This window comes from Pogona vitticeps, chromosome 4, assembly GCF_051106095.1.
Source record: "Pogona vitticeps strain Pit_001003342236 chromosome 4, PviZW2.1, whole genome shotgun sequence".
In the NCBI taxonomy this organism is placed as follows: Eukaryota; Metazoa; Chordata; class Lepidosauria; order Squamata; family Agamidae; genus Pogona; species Pogona vitticeps.
In genome coordinates this window covers 156,550,438-156,570,467 of record NC_135786.1, presented here as the reverse complement: position 1 = coordinate 156,570,467, position 20,030 = coordinate 156,550,438, and the positions used below count along the sequence as shown (strand labels likewise).

General features: G+C 42.1%; 1 protein-coding gene across 2 annotated transcripts in view; it reads right to left on the bottom strand.

The window, feature by feature from the left end:
• The window catches only part of GMDS (GDP-mannose 4,6-dehydratase), a 393,997-nt gene extending 376,469 nt beyond the window's left edge, over positions 1 to 17,528 (bottom strand). For both annotated transcript variants that reach the window (XM_078393409.1, XM_072998554.2), the window contains exon 1: positions 6,454 to 17,528. Coding sequence is in view for 1 of the 2 variants with exons in the window: in XM_072998554.2 (XP_072854655.1) it covers positions 6,454 to 6,498 (45 nt within the window). In the remaining variant the exon portion in view is untranslated. The remainder of the gene's footprint in view (positions 1 to 6,453) is intronic.
• Positions 17,529 to 20,030: the final 2,502 nt, after the last annotated feature.

Here is a 20,030-nt window from a genome sequence, read left to right as displayed (position 1 = left end):
CTAGACGCTGTTCCAAGTCCTCCATGCAGAGCATGTTACCATAGTCTTGCAAGACTGAAGGATGCCTAATCTGAGTTATAAATTAGATTTATATCCCATCTTTCTACCAAAAAAAGGGCAGACGAGTTGACAATATTAAATTCAAATAAAAACAGAAATGTGTTTTAAAGGAATATAAGCGCTCCCAACCAGTTCCAATCTCCTTCAGTGTCAACGTATCTTAAATACCAGATAACTGTTTAAATGTCTCTGCCTGTTAACAAAAAGGCAAGAGCGCAAGTAAGCCTAACCTCTTTTGAGAGAGTGTTCTGGAATCTGGAAGTGCCAATAAAGGATCAGATTACATTCAGAAGTGGTGCTTGCTTAAATGATGAAAAAAAAGTCAGTTTGTCATTCTCATACATACTTTCCTTCACTTTCATATTTTGCATGTCAGCATGGTTTGTTTTGTGACTGGTCGTTAGAAGATAAAAATGAGCTCATACCTCTGGGAAAATCCTACTCTAGGAGAGAAAACTGACTAACCCCAAGGAACAAATTGTTCTCTTAAGATCTATTTTAACCCAATAAAGACCTATGTTTCATCCTCACCAGACAAGCCTCTAAAGATCTCCAAAAAGATGCAAAAACTACCTGTTATTTCCCTCCACATGCCATCTCCTCCTTAAAACACATCTGTCCTGCCAAAAGGCAACAACCAAGGAGTGATGTTCACCACAAATTGCTTTTGTTTCTTGTCCATGACTTAACAAAGGTTGCATAACTTGGAAGAGAGCTACCAATAACTGTTCAGATGTAACGGTGGTGGTAGAAAAGCATGATTTTCTTAGCCAACACCAATACCACATCATATAGGCCTTAATATAGCCTATGTCTGATTGGATATGTCCTGAGTTTTGCTGCCATTTCTATATAGCCCAGAAAACCAAGAAACATGCTTGATTCCATCAACCTCGGAGATGATGCTAGATCATTTCCCAGTCACTATTTGAACAACACTTTGGCAAATTAACTGTATAAGGCCACGGGAAACACTCCCAAAGCATTCATAAAACCATCTAGATCCCTCTGGATTGTGGGAAGACCAGTCTAATAAATTCGATACCATTGCAAAGGATAGAAGTTTCCATTACCCTAAACCAAACCAAATCCTGATCTGTCCCTGACAAAGAAAACAAATATTAATCTCCACCAGAACATTATAATCCCATTCAAAATAAGCAAACAGGTCAACAGGATATGTCTTGCTACAATTTGGGACAGCCCCACAGTTTCCACAGAGGCTATGAAGTCCTGAACCACAAATTCTAAGGGAGTTTCCATATGGAATTTGAAATCAACCCCATACTAAACGCTACTGTGGTTATCTAAGGTAGAGAAAGTGCTGAGCACACACCAATACAGTAATTATAGCGAGAGAATTCTCATGCTGACCCAAATGACTGCCCTCAAGAACTGACACTCAGAAAAAGAATCTCCTCTGTCCAGATTTCAAATAAAATGGTTGAAACTCATCAGATTCAAGTCTAGGGTAGCAGAAATGGGTTTCAGCAGGTAGGGGAAAGGACAAGTCATGTTTTCGAAACAAAGAGAAGCTGCTCTTCAAACAAAAGTAATACAACTTCCTTCATTTTAAAACTTATCTTTCAGGATCTGAAAATGTGTCGTTCAAGGAAGTCTTAGACAGGTGTGTCCATCAAATAAACTTTGAGTAAACTCATAAAATATTAAATTCTAAAACAAATTGTTAACTTCCTTATAACGAGACCAGTAAATAAAGAGGGTGAGCATTCAGGATGTGATGCAGGATGAGGGAGTTTACCTGGTCTGTGTCACGGATACCTAGATGGACAAATCAAGTGATTCGCCCTTCTTTATTGCTTCTACACTACTGCCTTCAAAGTTCAGCTCCTATCAGCACTATAATGTGAAAAATATTTTAAAACATTGCTTTTTAAACAGACATTTTATTTTAGAATAAAATAAACACAACTTAAACATAAATGTTGGAGGAAAAAAAACATAAGACACAACTTTTTCCTTCACCCACGGGCATCCTCCAATTCTCCCTCCCTTTTATTCTTCTACTTGCCTAAGTATGAACAACCATCCTATTCCCTCCAAAAGAACACACCAGATTCAGATGTATTTGGGGTAACAATTTCATGCAGCAAAATAAGAGCAGCAGCCACAGAATGTGAAACACACACACTGAAATCAATTCAATGGAAGAGAGCACTTTAACAGTACAATCTCATACATGCCTATGTAGACTTTCAACAGGGCTTACTCTGAGCTAAGAGGCTACAAGTTTACAGACTGAAAATATTATAAATTTTAAAACAGTTTAAGGTATACTTGCCCAATGAATATTCTGGAAGTTTTCCATACAGTTCTGTTTAAGAAGATCATTCTTTCTTTCATAATCAAGTCAATAAAAATGGTGAGTCCACTATTCAAGCCCCAGTCCTCAACTACCCATTCCAACACAACAGTAACAATCATTTCAACACTCTTGCTGCATGCAGAAATTTGTGGGTTTTTTTATTTGTTTAGCCATCATATATGCGGCACATATCCTAAAAGTACATGTGTAAAGCATTGATTAAGTGCACTACTGAGAACCTACCAAATCTATGTACAGTGGTGCCCCGCATAGGAACGTTAATCCATTCCAGGATTAACGTCGCTATCCGGAAACATCGCTAAACGGAACAAAAAACCCTGTAGGAACGCATTAAACCCTGTTTAATGCGTTCCTATGGGGCAAAAACTCACCGTTCAGTGAAAATCCTCCATAGGGGCAGCCATTTTCGGTTCCTCTTAAGCGAAGAATCCATCCAGAAAACAGCGAACGGCCGTTTTGAAACCGCCGATCAGCTGTTTAAAAAGCATTGCTTTGCCATGATCAGTTCCCCACGCAGGGAACTGATCATGGCAAAGCACCGCCAGCCAGCCAGCCCGGGAGACACCGGGCGTCCTTGGGCAGTGGGCGAGCAATGGCTCGGAGACAGTCGCCCGGGGTGGGAAGGGGTGGGAAGGGGCGGGCCATCCACCCGGCGCTCACTCGCCAGCCAGCTAGCCAGCCTGGGAGACAATGGGCGTCCTTGGGCGGCTGGCGAGCAAGGGCTCAGGAGGAGGGCCGCCGGAACACCCGGGCCTTGCCCTGCCTCCCGGCTCTCCCCAAGCCACCCCTCACCCCCATCTCTGCCGCCGGAACACCCGGACCTTGCCCTGCCCCCCAGCTCTCCCCCAGCCACCTCCTCACCCCCGTCACAATGCGATCGCAAAAGCAATCACAAAATCTTCATCGGTATGCGGATTCGTCATTAAACGGGGCGCCCATTAAGCGAGGCACCACTGTAAATAGTTCACGGGAGAAACTTGAGCTCACTCTAACAACTCCAGAAATGAAATCAGGTGAGACCTCCTAAAATGCAACACAAACAGCTGTCATGATGGGTAACCAACAATTGCTGTTTTTAGAAAAGCATTTTATAAGAGGAAATATTTAATTATGTCTCAGATTTATGCATGAGTACTTTTTCATATCTCAATTTTTGTTTAAGCAGTCTGGGATAGCGCTCCCTGTTTTATAGTCATGATTGAGAATTCTTGGTTTTGGCACAGACATATGCAAGATGAATGAAGATTTATGTGAGATGAACAGACTTATGCACTAGGTGGACCCATTTTTTCTTTTCCTTAACCCCATCCACTCTGTGACCACAAAGTGCTTGAACTGTGACAACGCAGAATTGGGGGGTGTGTGTGTTTCCCTACCACTTTAATCATTCTATGTGTGGTGTGCAAAAAGGAACAAACCAGGCTAAAGGTCATGCCACCCACCCTGGTGCCACAGCCCAATATCAAAGGACCAGCCTGCTCATTACCCCCAGGATTTTCACTTTTGCCCCATTTGGGGTAATTTACCCCTGTTCCCCGACCTATGCACTATAGCGATCGCAAAAAGTCAATGTCTAGCGAAAAAACTGTCATGTGGGGTAACTGTCTAGCGAGGCACCACTGTACTGCTTCTGCAAGAATTAATGCCCCCCAACTTTCCTAGCACTCTAAATACCTTCTCCAGAGGATTGAAAAATGTTTTGCAGCACGTTTTTGGCACTCAGAGGACAGCAGGAGGAGGGGAGCAGACACTGTTTTACCTTGGTCTTAAGAAGCAGCCTTGGTTCTTACAGGTTCTCTCCACTTGATATGCAGTTAACACTATGATATCAAAACAACCACTAGCAGTCTTTAGTCATACAGATATGTTTTTTGGGGTTTTTTTATTTTTATTTTTTATTTTTTGCTTATCATACACTTAGGTGTATAAGGTGTTCAGCTTTAAGGATAAAAAGATACAGCTATTACCTATAAGTCTAAATGAACTTTTTCTCATACTGTACTTCAAAACTATGAAATTTTATCTTCTCACCTAGCAAATGCAAAATCAAAAACCAGAAACTGCCTGGGAAGAGTTCAATACTGTGGCTTCCTCACATGCTAATCTAACCCCATTCTAATTTGAAGGAAGTATTAAACATAAAATACAAAGGATGTGAAAAATATGTCATATGACACAACTAGAACAAAATTACCAAGAACAACCCAAATCACCCTGAATAAACTATGGTCATGTTCAGGACCAATTGTAAGCCAGGAGTCCCCAATGCGAAATGGACAAATATTAAGCAATGTATTGCTTTCTGAATAGCAAGTAGGTATGTGCTCTTTCATTTCTTTTTTCAGACTTCAGCTCCCACAACTCTCCAAGAAGTCAGCTGTGACGTTTTCCCCTTTGTGGCCCCCGTTTCTTCCAAACAGAGAGCCCAAGAAGGCAAACCAGACACCTTTTCACACACTGCCACCAGTTGATTCATTAAATCAACATGCTTTGCTTAGGAAAGAAGGTCCATTCATCACTGTTTTTTGAATAAAACAGGCCTATTGGTTACAGACTTTTTTTATTATTATTCATAAGTATTTACTTCAGGTTTATCAAGCATCAATCTTCTATATTATCTTACAGGTTACTATTCACTCCTCAGATTCCCCCAAACTAACTCTCTAACTCTGACTGAACTCAACTCCTCCTCTCTGGCTCCGCCTTTTAACATCTCTAGTGGCCCCACCTCTCAACCATCTCAGCATAAAACATGAATAATGCATGACTTATTTAACATAATAAGGGTGAACACCACATCAGCCCACAGACATACAACTGCAGACACCTGTATTTTACTTACTTAGAGAAGGGATTATCTTACAGATTTGCAATTAAAGCTATTATCCTATATAGACCTGAGAGGGAGTAAGCCTCTGGTGCAATAACACGACAAAACTTAAATTTTTACTATGCCCCATAAGGAAGAAAACCCACCAAAAGTTTGCAGTAAAACTGACCATTATGTCAACAAAGGGGTGTATTTGCAAGAGGAAATGAGTTTTGGTATGGTATTTACTTCAGTAAAGATTACTGTAGTAACATATTAAATGTTCTCCTCTTCTAATTCACAAGATGGGCCCTCAGGTGAGGAAAGTGTGCTTTTCTGTCACAGAGTAGTTGTGTTGAAGTTTGCACAAGAAATAATTAAAAATGACAAGCAGCAGCAATGCCATGTTGTCTAATCACAAGAAATCTTAAAGTAGTGCAGATTTACCTCTTGCCACACTTTAAGGGCTATTTATCAGGGCTCAACCATGAACCTGTGCCAGATGCTAATCAATATTGGGGTTTAATGTGCCATATGTGAGCAAGTTAAGAAAGACAAGTTAATCTGAACATATACCGAATGTTTTCTTTTGCACTTTTTAATCATGCCACCTGTGTGACTAGAACAGAGGGTTTCAGAAGTATGTGGCTTCCAGCAAGCCCAAACCATTGTCCTGGAAACCCTAAATCTAATACTGTATGTAAGAATATATGAACGACTATGTATTAAACTTCTGTCATTTGATACTCAAGAATTGTCACACAGGAGTTGAGACCTTGTACATACATTATGATGCATAACAATAAGAGGGAGCTGGCTTTTCTGCAAACATACAGATTAGAAATGAAATGTGGGAGCAACCATAGCTCCAAAGTTAAGCAGCTACTTTTGTATCTCCAAAGTTAAGCAGCTACTTTTTGATCCAGACTCTGGCCTCAGTGGCTAGAAAACTCCAATTCCTGGGATCCCACAAACCTACACCAGCAGGCAATACTAAGACAGATGGTGTGCATCAAACATTGTCAGCAGTGCATCCAACAGATACATCAGCAGTGCAAGTGTGATTGGAATTTCAACCTCCACTCCAGGTAAAAAAAAAGTGTGAGATTAAGGAGATAAGATTTCACTTCCCAGTGAACACTTGAACCCCAGCAGCAGCTCTAAAGAGACAGATGTTATGTGTCATCTTCCAAAACAGGCTAATTACTCCGGTGAGACTAGGTAAGACTGGACTTACCTGGCCAGTGATGCCTGTGATAAGAGCCACTTTCTTGGTGCTCATGTCTGCAGTCTTCTGCAATGGCGCTGCGCTATGTGGGCAAACTGGGTGCTGCTCAGCAAAAGATTTTAGAACCCTAACACACCAGAAGCGCTCCCACGCAGTTATTGCATCAACAGTTATCAGGTACTACTATCCGGCAGTTTAACCATGTTTGATAAGTCTCTCTAGTCAAATCAGCGCTGAATAGCATAGCTTCGGGCTTCCACTTCCTGGCCTCGCTCCTGCGGCTTCTTCTGGGTCCTAAATTCCGTTGATTTCAATTCAGTATCTTTTCTACGCATGCCTGGCTGGTTCTGCTTTGTTTACATTCATCTCTCTAGAATTGGGCAGTGAAGCGGCATAGAAAGGCAGGTGTCTGGTTGAATCGCTTATGGTCTGGTACCCCTCCCACATTCTGGCAACACCTGGCCTTTCTTCTCCCCAACACAGGCCAGAATTAAAGAAGAGCCTTGTGTTATGAGATGCCTGAAGCATTGGTGATAAAAGCCTCTGAAGCGCCTGCGCAGCGCCCTTTCTTTCTTTCTTTCTTTCTTTCTTTCCCTGTCTTTTTTAACCCTATTTACATCATAGCATGGGAGAAAAGGGGCAGCAGTGGCAGATTTGGGGAAACAGAGAAATAATTTTTGGCATGTATATGTATGGGTTGGTGTCCTCCCCTCCTTTTTGTTTGTCGTTGTTTTGAATATATTTGTCCTTTTCGCCAGTCGGGTTTTTTTTAATCAGCTTACAGTTTGTATCCAGAATACCACCAAATGCATCAGGTTAGTTTGGTTTATTTTCAAATACCATTTACAGTATTTCAGTGTTTTTGCCCAGCTCTCTTGGATTAATGTTCTTATTTGTCTGGCTTGCCAGACTTCTTCCATCTCTTTTATATCCTGGGGTTTTGCTGTCAAAGTTTTTTCATTTAAGCTCATTTGGGCTTTCTCTCTGACTGCAGCTGCTTTAACACCCATATCCTATAAGTGGGAAAATTCAACTATTCTTTGACATCGCAGTTTGTACTACATACTTTCATCCATTATGACACTGCCCTTGCTTTCTGCATCATTACATGCTGTTTTCCATTTTTCAACAGGTGTTTCCTGTGTTTTATTGTGCTGACACCTCCTTCCATATTGAGATCTGCGCCCTAAATCTGTATTCTTTTGTAGGACTTCAGTCTAGCCTCAGTTTCAATAGGCACATCTAGCTTGATTTTTTGTTTACTTCAATTCTCCCTCCTACTCCAAGAATATTTTTTGCACTTTTTTTCACCCTGCCAAACGGAGAGTTAGAATAGACAAAACCTTTTCCTTTTTTTCTTTTGTATGACTATGGTCCAATTATGTTCACTCGCATGGAGTGAGTTCTCCATTTCTGATAGTTGGCACTAGCAGAATTTTAAGCACTTTGAAATATATCTTTTGAGGATTCCCAGGCCCTCATCATCATCCTTGAATGAAGATAGACAAGAATCACTGTGAACACCAAAAGGTGACTTCCACAAGCTTCCTTCTCCAGACTGGTATTAGCTGATTTAAAAAAAACTAGACAAACAGATGGGACCAGACAGACCAGTTCTCAGGTGCCAAAGGTTACAACGGGGAGTGTAGGATCAGTATGTGCCTTTACTGTACTGCCATTGCACAACTCCGGCAGGTATGTCTTTCTGCTACTTGTGGTACCTCATGGACTTAGGAGGGAAAGGTCTCTGTTGTGGACAGAGAAACTGGAGAGGAAAGGCAGACATAAGCTGCACTTGGAGGAGGGTGTTCCATTAGACCTGTTGTAACAAGGTGGCTGGGGAAAACACCCAGGGGTCACCAACTGTCGTGTCGCACCTGAGGCGATTTTAACACCATATCCTGGAAGAAAATTCGATAAGGAAAGTCTTTTAACAAGGTTGCCAAGAGCGGGGGGGAAAAAACGTGGCAGCCGTTACAACAGCTGTCGCAAGTCCTGGTGTGCTTCCGTGTTCACGTCAACACTACGGCCCTTTGCTCCTTATCGCCTCCTCGACTATTCTCCTCAAGGTGAAACCAATTCGAATCCACTTCAGGAAAGCAAAGCAGCGCGCGCCTTTTTACAGCTGCAGAGCAACGGGGGAGGGAAAGAAAAGTGGGAACAGCTGGCCGGCTGGTTTCACGCTTTTGTGAAGCACAGATCCGCCAATCCAGCGAAATGCGTTCCTTAAAGGGTCCATTTAAAGGACTGCCCAACCGTCGCGATAAAACAGCAGGGCGGTCCGCAGGTGACTGTTGATAGACTGATGCGGCGAAGCCGGAGTGGTAGCAGAAGAAGCCGAAGGCAGCGCTTGCAACCGGCTTGCAAAGAGGCGGGTTTGGGGGAAAACAAGAAACGACTTCCTGGTTTGCAATGACGCGAAGAAAGAAAGAGGGCCGGCGTCTGGGTTGCAATAGCTGAGCATGGGATACTCAGCGCCCCTGCGATCGGAGGAATTATGTGCAACCTCCCAAAAAGATGGGGCTTGCAGGTTACCTGGCTATTATAAAAGTAGGTCCCAACTTGAAAAAGGTTGTGAACCACCGAATTTGAAGAATCGGTTAAGGGAAGATTTAGAGACACTAAAATACTTAACTTGACACATGCTCAGTTTAATTATCATTCATAGTCCATCTTAAAATTCTTTGAAGAGGAAAATAACAGAATTCTACTTTTGTCACAACTAATTAATAATCGATTCTTCACATAATCAACAGCAAAAGCATTCAAAACATTTACCTCTCCTAATTTTGTCTGGGGAAGGAATACCATAACCTCCAGATAAAGTAGTACAAATATCTTCAATAAATAATGGACAGAAATTATTTGGCACTGAAGAGGTTCTAGAAATATAACTTCTAAAAATAAAATAGGAATGGCCCTAACACTCATTTTTTTATATATCTCAGTTGTATCAGGAAGGTGTTTTGCATCTTCCAAATCACAGCAGTCTCTTATTGCAGCTTTACCAACCAACATAAGAATTTTTTTAAAAAAGTCCACAAATCTCTAGTCAATAGTTAGTGCCTCCTACTTCACCCCATAACATAAGAACAGTCTGGAGATCTATAAATGCACAAGGGTTTACTTAGAAAGAGTTCAATGGAGAAAGGATTTACTTCCTCTGGATCTGAATCTTTTTCTGAATAGGAAAAAGGAAACCATGATCTTACTGTGATTTCCCCCAGTTGAGAAACAGAACTGGCATTATTTACTGGATTATGGTTCAGACTACTAATACTGAGTCTAATTAAAACGTGAAGAATTCTCACATTATTTCATGAAAGCAAAGAGTGCACCTGAAAGACTGTCATATTTCAGAATATGATGATGGAGGAGTTAAGATTGTACATTTGTAAAAATACCAAAGTACTGTTTAGCTATTTCCAGATGCTTGGCATGCCCATATGTCCTTCTGAGGTAAATGTTATACTGACAAAAAGAGAAATGAAGGCAAGTCTCCCCAGAAACCTTTAATAGTAAGCCAAGAGGACACCTCAGTAGGTGCAGCTTTTCTCACCCTTGCGTGACAAGCTGCCCCTGCCAAAATTATTTCTTCTGTGCAAAGATTAAATGTACAGAAGTCCTCGTTTGCAGCTGGTGACTGTGACAGCAACACATTTTGCCTTTCTAGTTGTTAGGCACATGGGAGCACTCCCACATAATTAAAAAATAATTATATGGTCTGTGGGAACCTACAGTATGTATGGGATTCTGTTAAGAGTAACCAGAAGCATTTTTGCATTGTGAGCAGCTTTCATTTCCAGTAATGGTTTGGAGTGAGTAGGTAGTGATAGCATTACTCTGTCCAGAAGTGCTAAAAAAATTAAAAGTGGAGCTTTTAAAGTAAAGTACAAAAAATTAATACAGACTTTAGAACGACTTGCCCATTGCTTCTTTTATTTGTTCAAAAACAGTTCAATTTTTTGCTAATTTAAATAGTTACAATTCCTTTGATTAAGAAGAATGAAAACTGTTCTGATAGAACTGTCTAACATGAAAATCTGTACTTATTTATTGTGGCAAGGATAGGAATTGTTTTAGTAGAGCTCCGAGCAACGCTGAGACTCCTGTCTGCTAGGGTCATATAGCAGTGGGAGTATTTTTTTTTATTATTTATCAGTCTTATTTCTAGGATGCCTTGCTTCCAACAAGGAGACCCAAGGCAGTTCATGGTACTAAAAAGAATAAAATTAAAAACATAATAATTAATACATTAAAAACCAATTAAACTATAAAACTAATTAAAATGCAGCTGAATAATTTAAAACAGGTAAAACGTTAAAGACTATCCTAACTTTAAAATAGCATTTAGGGACTGAGTCTTGATTGTTAAAAGCCTGCCTGAAAAGACGAATCTCCAGCCCCCCCCCCGCAGGGGGGCAGCCTGACCTCCTGAGGGAGAGCATTCCATAACCTGGGAGCTGCCACAGAGAAGGCCATCTCTCCTGCCCCCCTCAGTCATGCACTGGCAGTGGGACCAAGGGGATGGCCTCATCTGATTATCTTTAGTTCCAAGAATGCTTGTATGGAAAGATACACTCCTTCGGGTAGCCTGGACAACAACATGTAGGGATTTATAGGATTTGAATTGGGCCCAGAAACAGACTGGTAGCCAGTACAGTTGTTGTAGCAGGGGCATTATATGTTCCTTCTAACTGGTTTAGGACCTCGATACTTGGTGGAACGCCTTCTCCCGCCAAGAACTACCCGTGTCACTCGCACAAGCCAGGAGGGGAGGCTGAGGAGCCTAACGCCGAGGGAGGCCCGGAAGGAGAAGACAAGAAATCAGGCCTTCTCGGCGGTGGCTCCTCGCCTCTGGAACAACCTACCTCCTGAGATTCGTGCGGCTCCCTCACTGGGTATTTTTAAGAACCAATTAAAAACATGGATGTTTAGGCAGGCCTTCCCATCAGATAATTCCTGATGCCTTTTTTCCCTTTTTTTTTTCTCCCTCTCCTTCAGTTTTCCCATTCTGTTTAGTATTTCTGTTATGTAAAATTGTTTTATATGTATATTTATTGTATGACTTTTTAATGTTGTTAGCCGCCTAGAGTGGTCCTGACATGACCAGATAGGCGGGATATAAATTAAATAAAATAAATAAATAAATAAATACTTTGCAGCATTTTGAACCAGCTGAAGTTTCTGAAACATCTTCAAAAGCAGCCTTATGTAAAGTGTGTTACAGTAATCCAAGCGGGATTTAACTAAGGCATATGTCACTGTAGCCAAATCTGTGCAAAAGCACTCCTGGCCACTGCCAAAACCTGGGTATCTAGGCTCAGGGAGGAATCCAGGAGTACATCCAAGCTGGGAACCTGTGTAAACAGATCCAACACAAGTTGTATCTCTATACGCTCATCTGCTGTCCGATTGACCAGGAGTAACTCTGTCTTTGGAAAGTTTCAATTTCTTTGCCCTCATCCAGCCCATTACTGATATCAGACACTGGTTCAGAACCAAGACGGCGTCCTTGGAATTCGGTGGAAATGACAGCTAGAGTTGGGTGTCATCTGCATATTGGTAACTTTGAACCCCAAAACTCTCCCAGCTGTTTCAGTAGATGTTAAAAAGCATGGGAGACAAAGCAGAACCTTGAGGGCATCACAGGCCAATGACGAAGGTGTTGAACAGGCCTACCTCCAGCACTACCTTCTGAGTTCTCATACCTCCCAGTCCCATCCCAGAGAGACTTGGATTAGGAGACTTGGGTTCAAATTCCTACATTCCTTCAAAACACACTGGGGTAAGTAAAGGCTAGTCAATTTTTTGCACTTGATCTACTTTACAGGGTTGTTATGAGGACCAAGTAGGGAGAAATAAAACGGCTTGACTGGTGGTCTGAATCTTGCCAAAATTCTGTTCACACCATTTGCAAAAAGCCCTGGAATCTGTTAGCTAGCTTTTTCTTTCTTTCTTTCTTTCTTTCTTTCTTTCTTTCTTTCTTTCTTTCTTTCTTTCTTTCTTTCTTTCTTTCTTTCTTTCTTTCTTTCTTTCTTTCTTTCTTTCTTTCTTTCCTGGTTCATAGCTATAATTGGCTTATATTACATGAGAATTTGGGTGGAACATGCTACAATCCTCAAAATGGCAAAGCCAGTGGTTTTAACAGAATAGCCTTAGGTTCTCCAAAATGTTTTGACGCTATCTTCTGAGACTGAATCTTCAAGTAATGCACAAGTTGAGAGTTGTGGGACTAGACAGATTTCCAGGCAAAGAAGATAATTTTGGCTCATGAGCACATGCCACTGTGTCATGTTGTTCCTGGACCATCTGGCATTTCCCTTCTCTTTAAAGACAGTGCTTTTTGTGCTACTTAGCCTCTCATCTCCCTGACTGAATCTGTTACCCTCAGACATGATGGAGGAACAATTGGCTATTACTCATGTTAAAGGAAGATTCAGATGCCACTGAGCTTCTATATAAGGAATGCTGGGGGATGCCATCTTGATTTTTGCCTCAAGTAGCAAAATGTGTTGGGGCACATCAGTTAAGTGATTTGGGATCCAGTATGACTATCAGGAGCCATAGGACCCTAAAGAAATAATTCAAATTCTCAGGGCTTCATTTCAAAGACTTTACTGAGACAAGAAATAAATAAATGGTAGAGAGAGCCTGTAATTAGTGCTGAAGGAATGTTAATGTTGCAGTAAGGTAACTGAGACAGTCTTTCCATATCTGTGAAATCAGACTCACAGGAATCCCATATTTAAACTCTGGAGGCTGATCACCAAACACTGCAAGCTATTTTGCATAATCCCAAAAGTGAGAGATGCTAGCAATGTGACACTCAGACACTTGCATTACTTGAGAATTTCCGGATCCCAGTCATGGACTATCTGTAACATCTGTTTCCAATTCGAAGGCATACTGCTGAAAAACAGAAGAAGCTCTAACCTTTGAACCTCCCCAAATGTTAAGGATTAGACTCTCTGGCCTTATAGGCCCTTTCCAACTTTATTATTCTATCACTATTCTGTGATTCTCTGATTATGTTATGTTTATCGATCAAAACATCCAGGAGGCAGTGGAAGACAGAAGGGCCTGGTGTGCTGTGGTCAATGGTGTCACGAAGAGTCGGACATGACTAAACGACTAAACAACAATCGATCAAAACAGGGAGCATACAGTATTAAAAATTCAGTTTCTGTGAATAAAGACCAATGGTCTAAATAATTATTTTATTTATACAATTCACTGTTGTCTGAAGGAATATTTTTCCCTCTTACCCCTAAAACACAAATTATCCATATGTGTTCCCAAACATATAGTATGTGGAGAGATTCTTTGGAAAATGGATTTTGCATCACGTTTTAAGGTACATACTTTACCTTTTTAAAAAATCTTCAGGATATGGATTGGCCAGTCATGCAACATTAACCTTCTCATAATTTTCCAAATTGTCACTTGTCTGCAGGTTGCAAAAATACAAAAGTGAATGATAGAATGAAAGCAGATAATGATATTGCAGATGTAGACGTGAAGCTTGGGATTAATAAATTTGTAAGATTCAGAATAAATTGTTGGAGAAGGAACAGCTGATGGATGCTTTAAACCCAGATGGTGCATCTGGTATGAATAGGGGGCTCACTTTGTCAATCTAATTATGTGAGAGCTGTTAAAATACTACAGTGATAAATAGATTTTCAAGGTAAATGTAGGGATAGAGAGGAAACGGAGAACTGAACATGTGTGGCTGGTTGCCATAACCACTTGTGCCTATAGCCTCCATTCTATTATCTTCTTAAGAAAAAACCCAGTTTCTTCATACTTGGCTCCTGAATCTGCAGACAGGAGCAATTATTTTGTTTCAGCACTGCTAGGAAGTGCAACCTCTTTGCAAATAGCATAGGGTGGCTGTCTCTCCTTACAGAGGACAGCCCTCTGTTCAAAGGCACCCTCTGCTTGGAGGACTGTACAGTCTAGCTCTAATTTAAGGGGAAAGACCTGTAAGAATAAAGAGCAGAGACCTTGAAATTACCCACCAACAGTTAACACCTGGATAGCAGACAAAACAGTTGCCTGGTTGCACTCTTCCTCCATATAGTGACAGGTTCTGCATTTCTACAGTATTTGAATTATAGTAATTATTTCTATTTTAGCATCTGCAGGTATACATTTATGGAAGCTGGTTGTATATCTTATTCCCACCCCAAGTTCTATTTTTAGTGATGGATTTTCTCCTTTCCCTTTTCTGATGAAGTGTAAATGGCCACTTTGGATATAGAGGGGAGTCCTTGGTTCCAAGAGCTATGCAAGGCGATCAATACAAATTTTGTGGGGGCAGAGTGACAAAGTTGCACAGTGACATGTTAGCACAATTACAAAACAGCACAGTTAACTGTGTAGAGTCAAATAATAAAAACCTTTGGGATTTGGGGGGTGGGGTGGAAGCACTCCTCCTCCCCCAGATGTCCTTAGATCTATGCACACAGCATGGGGGAAGGTACCACTGCTGCTGCGCTAATGGAGTCCTCTGTTTTTATTTGGTACAGAACTGCAGTCTGGGGCAGCATCACCTGAAATGAAAGTCCGATGCTGCAAAGAAAAATACTGCACAGGATCCTGGAATCTAAGATCTATGAACCTTGGGAAGCTGGATGTGGTCAAACAGGAGATGGCAAGAATAAACATTGACATTCTGGGCGTCAGTGAACTAAAATGAACAGGAATGGGCAAATTCAATTCAGACAATTATCATATCTACTATTGTGGACAAGAATCCCATAGAAGGAATGGATTAGCCTTCATAGTCAACAAAAGAGTGGGAAAAGCTGTGCCTGGATACAATCTCAAAGATGATAGAATGATTTCAATACGAATCCCAGGCAGACCTTTCAACATCACAGTAATTCAAGTTTATGCACCAACCACCAATGCTGAAGAGGCCGAAACTGACCAATTTTATGAAGATTTACACCTTCTAGAACTGACACCAAAGAAAGATGTTCTTCTCATTATAGGGGATTGGAATGCTGAAGTAGGAAGTCAAGAGATAAAAGGAACAGGTAAGTTTGGCCTTGGGGTTCAAAAAGAAGCAGGGCAAAGGCTAATAGAGCTTTGCCAAGAAAACAAGCTGGTCATCGCAAACACTCTTTTCCAACAACACAAGAGGCGACTCTACACATGGAAGTCACTAGATGGGCAATACTGAAATCAGATTGATTATATTCTCTGCAGCCAAAGATGGAGAAGCTCTGGTATTTCTGGTGTGTTATGCTCAAGGTCTCCATCCGTTTGAATTGAAAAGTCCAACAAAATCTTGACTTAATCATTTTCTGACACTTTCTCAACCTAATATTCCCATGGATTCTTGGATGCAGGAAATTTATATATTTTTATATAGTGATCAGTGCATTATTTTTGCTACTCTGTCATGCCTTGCTTTATAGTCTGCCTGCGCAATCTTTGGGCAGTTACAGATGAGGTATGACAAAATTTCACCTTTTTCTTCTGTGTATTCTCTACCTTGAAAACCCTGGATGGCATACTACAATTACCACCACCACCACCACCGGTAGTAGTAGTAGTAGTAGTAGTAGTAGCAGCAGCAGCAGTAGTAGTAGTAGTAGTAGTAGTAGTAGTATGTTGACTTGCCAGTAATGAAACTGATCTTACCTCCAGTATTCAGAACAGGGATTGTCTCAGGCAGTGGTCTCTAAGTGAAAGAAGAATTTGGAGATTCACAAAGATTGTTAATGTCTCTTGCATTGCTATCTGATAAATGCCTATCTGTATTCCAAGGGCACACTCATAAGGAACTAAGATGGCTGAGAGGCAGTTGTGGTGATGCTAAGCCAGCTGTTGGGAATCCAGTTTCTTTCCAGGGTAGGCAGGCATGAAATTTCTGGGGACTATGTTCACTTTGGCCCAGTTTTATGCTGTCCTAGTGCCCCAGAACTCAGTTCCTCCCTCACCCCACCCCTTCTCTGCCCTTGTCTTGTTGGCTGATCTTAGCAAGCATATCATTTGTGCTGGCTGGTTGCTCTGCCAGTAGATCCCTGAGAGCAAGCCACACAAGGGGGTTCAATCTGCAAAAGCACAGAGGTACTGGCACAAGAGATGTCTGCCCATTCCAGACCCACTACAGCCTGCACATTTTTGAGCTGAAATTGCACCTTAACTTTGAAGCATGTTTCCTGGCATTTCTTGTATAAAAAGGTAAAGATAAAGGTTCCCCTTGACATTTTCAGTCCAATTGTGCCTGACTTTAGGGGGCGGCGCTCATCCCGCTTTTCAAGCCGTAGAGCCAGCGCCTGTCTGAAGACAGTTTTCCATTGTCACGTGGCCAGCGTGACTAGGGAATGCCGTTTTACCTTCCCATAATAGTGTGCATAATAGTGTTAAAATGGATATTAAAATGTACCTAAAATTGTATAAGAAATCAACTATAGTGAATCCAAATACTGTGTGTAATTTTCATGAAAATAATACATATTGGCTCATCATAATCACCACTACATAACAATTTTAATGCTAGAATCACACCTGGATAAATATGCATCTGACTGTAACCTCCATTAAACTCAACAGAGCTCATTTCTGAGGATTGCGCTGTGAATCTTCCAAAAGTTTCACAGCTCTGTACATGTATTGACTGAAACCATGTTGCTTAGATCAGCTGGTTGCAAATTAAGTAGCCATATTGAATATTAGTGATTTGGTGAGTCAGCTTCTATTTATTTGTTTGTTTGTTTGTTTGTTTGTTTATTTATTTGATTTATATCCCACCCATCTGGTATATTCTATCACTCTGGGCGGCTACCAACAGACATATACTCATAAAATACAAAGCCATTAACATAATAATAAAAACAGTGCAAAATATAATAAATGATAGATAGCAAAGGAAAAAGAGTTAAGTGCTGGCAGGAGGGAAGGCCTGGATGTACATCCATGTTTTTAGTTGGGTTGTAAATGTACCCAGCGTAGGGGCCTCGTGAATCTCCAGAGGGAGGTTGTTCCAAAGTCAAGGAGCCACCGCCGAGAAGGCCCGGTTTTGTGTCTTTTCCTTTCGGGCCTCCCTCGGTGTCAGGCTCCTCAACCTCACCTCCTGGCTCGCACGGGTGATCTGGGTAGACCTTGGTGGGAGCAGGCGTTCCGCCAGATATCGAGGTCCCAAACCGTTTAGGGCCTTATAGGTAAGCATTGAAACTTTGAAGTCAATGCGGAAACGAATGGGCAGCCAGTGCAGCATGGCCAGAATAGGAGAAATGTACTAGTGTTTTCTCACTCCAGTAAGGAGTCTGGCCGCTGCATTCTGCACCACTTGAAGTTTCCGCATCAACCTCAAAGGCAGACCCACGTAAAGCGCGTTACAGTGGTCCAATCTTGAGATTACGAGCACATCCACCAAGGTGGTTAGCGCCCCCGTGTCAAGGTAGGGCCGCAGCCGGGCTATCCGCCAAAGGTGGAAAAAGGCGGTGCAGACTACCAACGCCACCTGTGTTTCCATGGTGAGCGTCGGGTCCAAATGCACCCCCAAGCTGCTGACCCTGCTCTTCGCAACCAGGGTCACCCCCCCCAACAAGAGAGATTCACCCAGGCCACCAGCCACGGGGGCCCCCACCCTCAGAACTTCCGTCTTATCCGGGTTCAGCCTCAGCCCATTTTCCTGCATCCATTGCAGTACGGTCCTCAGGCAGCGCTGAAGGGACAGGACAGCATCACCTACAATTGGTGAAAAGGAGATGTAGAGCTGGGTGTCATCAGCATACTGATGACACGATGCTCCACACCCCCTGATGACCCCTCCCAGTGGCCTCATGTAGATGTTAAACAGCATTGGGTAGATAATCGACCCCTGTGGAACCCCACAATCGGAACTCCACAGGGCCGAAACACTCTCTCCAAGCTGTACTCTCTGGGACCGGTCCTCCAAAAAGGAATGAAGCCAGGCAACCGCCGAGCCACCAATTCCCAACTCAGAGAGCCTCCCCAGGAGGATACCATGGTTGACAGTATCAAAGGCTGCTGAGATGTCGAGGATGACCAACAGAGACGTTTTGCCCTTGTCAGCCTCCCTCAACAGGTCATCATACAGGGCGACCAATGCCGTCTCTGTACCGTGGCACGGCCTGAAGCCCGACTGAAACGGATCCAGGGCATCTGTTTCATCCAAGTGCGGCTGAAGTTGGTTTGCCACCACCCTCTCCACCACTTTGCTCATGAAAGAAACATTGGCGACGGGCCTATAATTGCCAATTTCGTCCACCGCCAAACTAGGTTTCTTTCTGATGGGCCTAATAAGTGTCTCCTTGAGGGCGGGTGGAAACCTGCCCTCAAGGAAAGACCCATTTATTATTGCTGTGGCCCATTCTGTTGTTTTTGGCCTGGCTGCTTTGATTAGCCAAGCTGGGCAAGGGTCCAGGGAGGACGAGGTAGCTCGACAGCGATCAAGCACCTTGTCCACAGTGTCGGCCGTGACAGGCTGAAAGGAGTTTACCGGGCAAGACAGAGCGCTGGACATCTCTGCTCGACTCACTGTATTCAAAAAAGGAGAGAGCTCCCGGCGGATGGCCTCCACTTTAGACTTTAAAAATGCTGCAAATTGGTCTGGTGAGAAACTAAGGGGAGGCCCATCTCCCGGACCACTTCCGGATAGGTCGGGTACTATATGGAATAGCTCCGCCTGATGGCTGGACACTTCGCTTATCCGGTTAGCGAAGAATGATCGACATGCAGCCTCTACCTTATTCAGGTAAAGGTTAGTTGCGACCTTAACAGCTATCCAATTATGATCCGTCGGGTTCTTTCTAAGCTTCTCCCTAAATTCCATTAATTCAATTGACCTACACTAATTGCAACTTACTACACCGAGGAACAGGATTTCAGACATTGGAAAATAACAATTTCTGTACCTTGGGACCTCACAACAATACAATGGAAAAAGCAGAAGGCAAGAGGGGGAAAGAATGATGAAGGAAGTGAAAACCAAGAGATTCAGCCATTGCACCTTTACTAGCCTTTGAATGAAGCCAGGTTGGTTATCTCCTTCTTACACTGTTCTTCCTATTATGCAGTAGATGGTAGGTTTCAGTTGCCCTTCTGGCCAGTGACAGGAAGCCTTTCATCTCTGTAGTTCCAGTTTGACTGAAAACATACAAAAAAATCTCTGCCCTTTGTCTATCATCTTTTAAACATATATATTTCAGGTTTGTTTATTTTTTAAAAATCTCACCTTTCAGAATATACATTTTTGAAAATTAGCTGATGCATAATACAATGAAACATAAATGAAACAGTAACTATTTTACTTCAATTTTTTGATGTTTGGAATTTTTCTTGTATTGTCATTTATTTTCTGTAGGAGTTTTGTTTGCAATCTCACATGTTGTCTGTAGTTTGTGTGAGTGGGAGGGACATTTCTAGGCTTATCTTTCCAGCCCCTCCTCTTTTCTGAATGGTCTTTTCCCTATCTTTCCTTGGTTGGTGGCAGTTGATCTGTTGAGTCGGTTGCCAAGGAAGTGTGCCGTAAAGAAAGCTACATACACAAGTCTGTAATTTCAAGTAATTTAAGTAATTTTTTTATTCTTTCTCCTACAAAT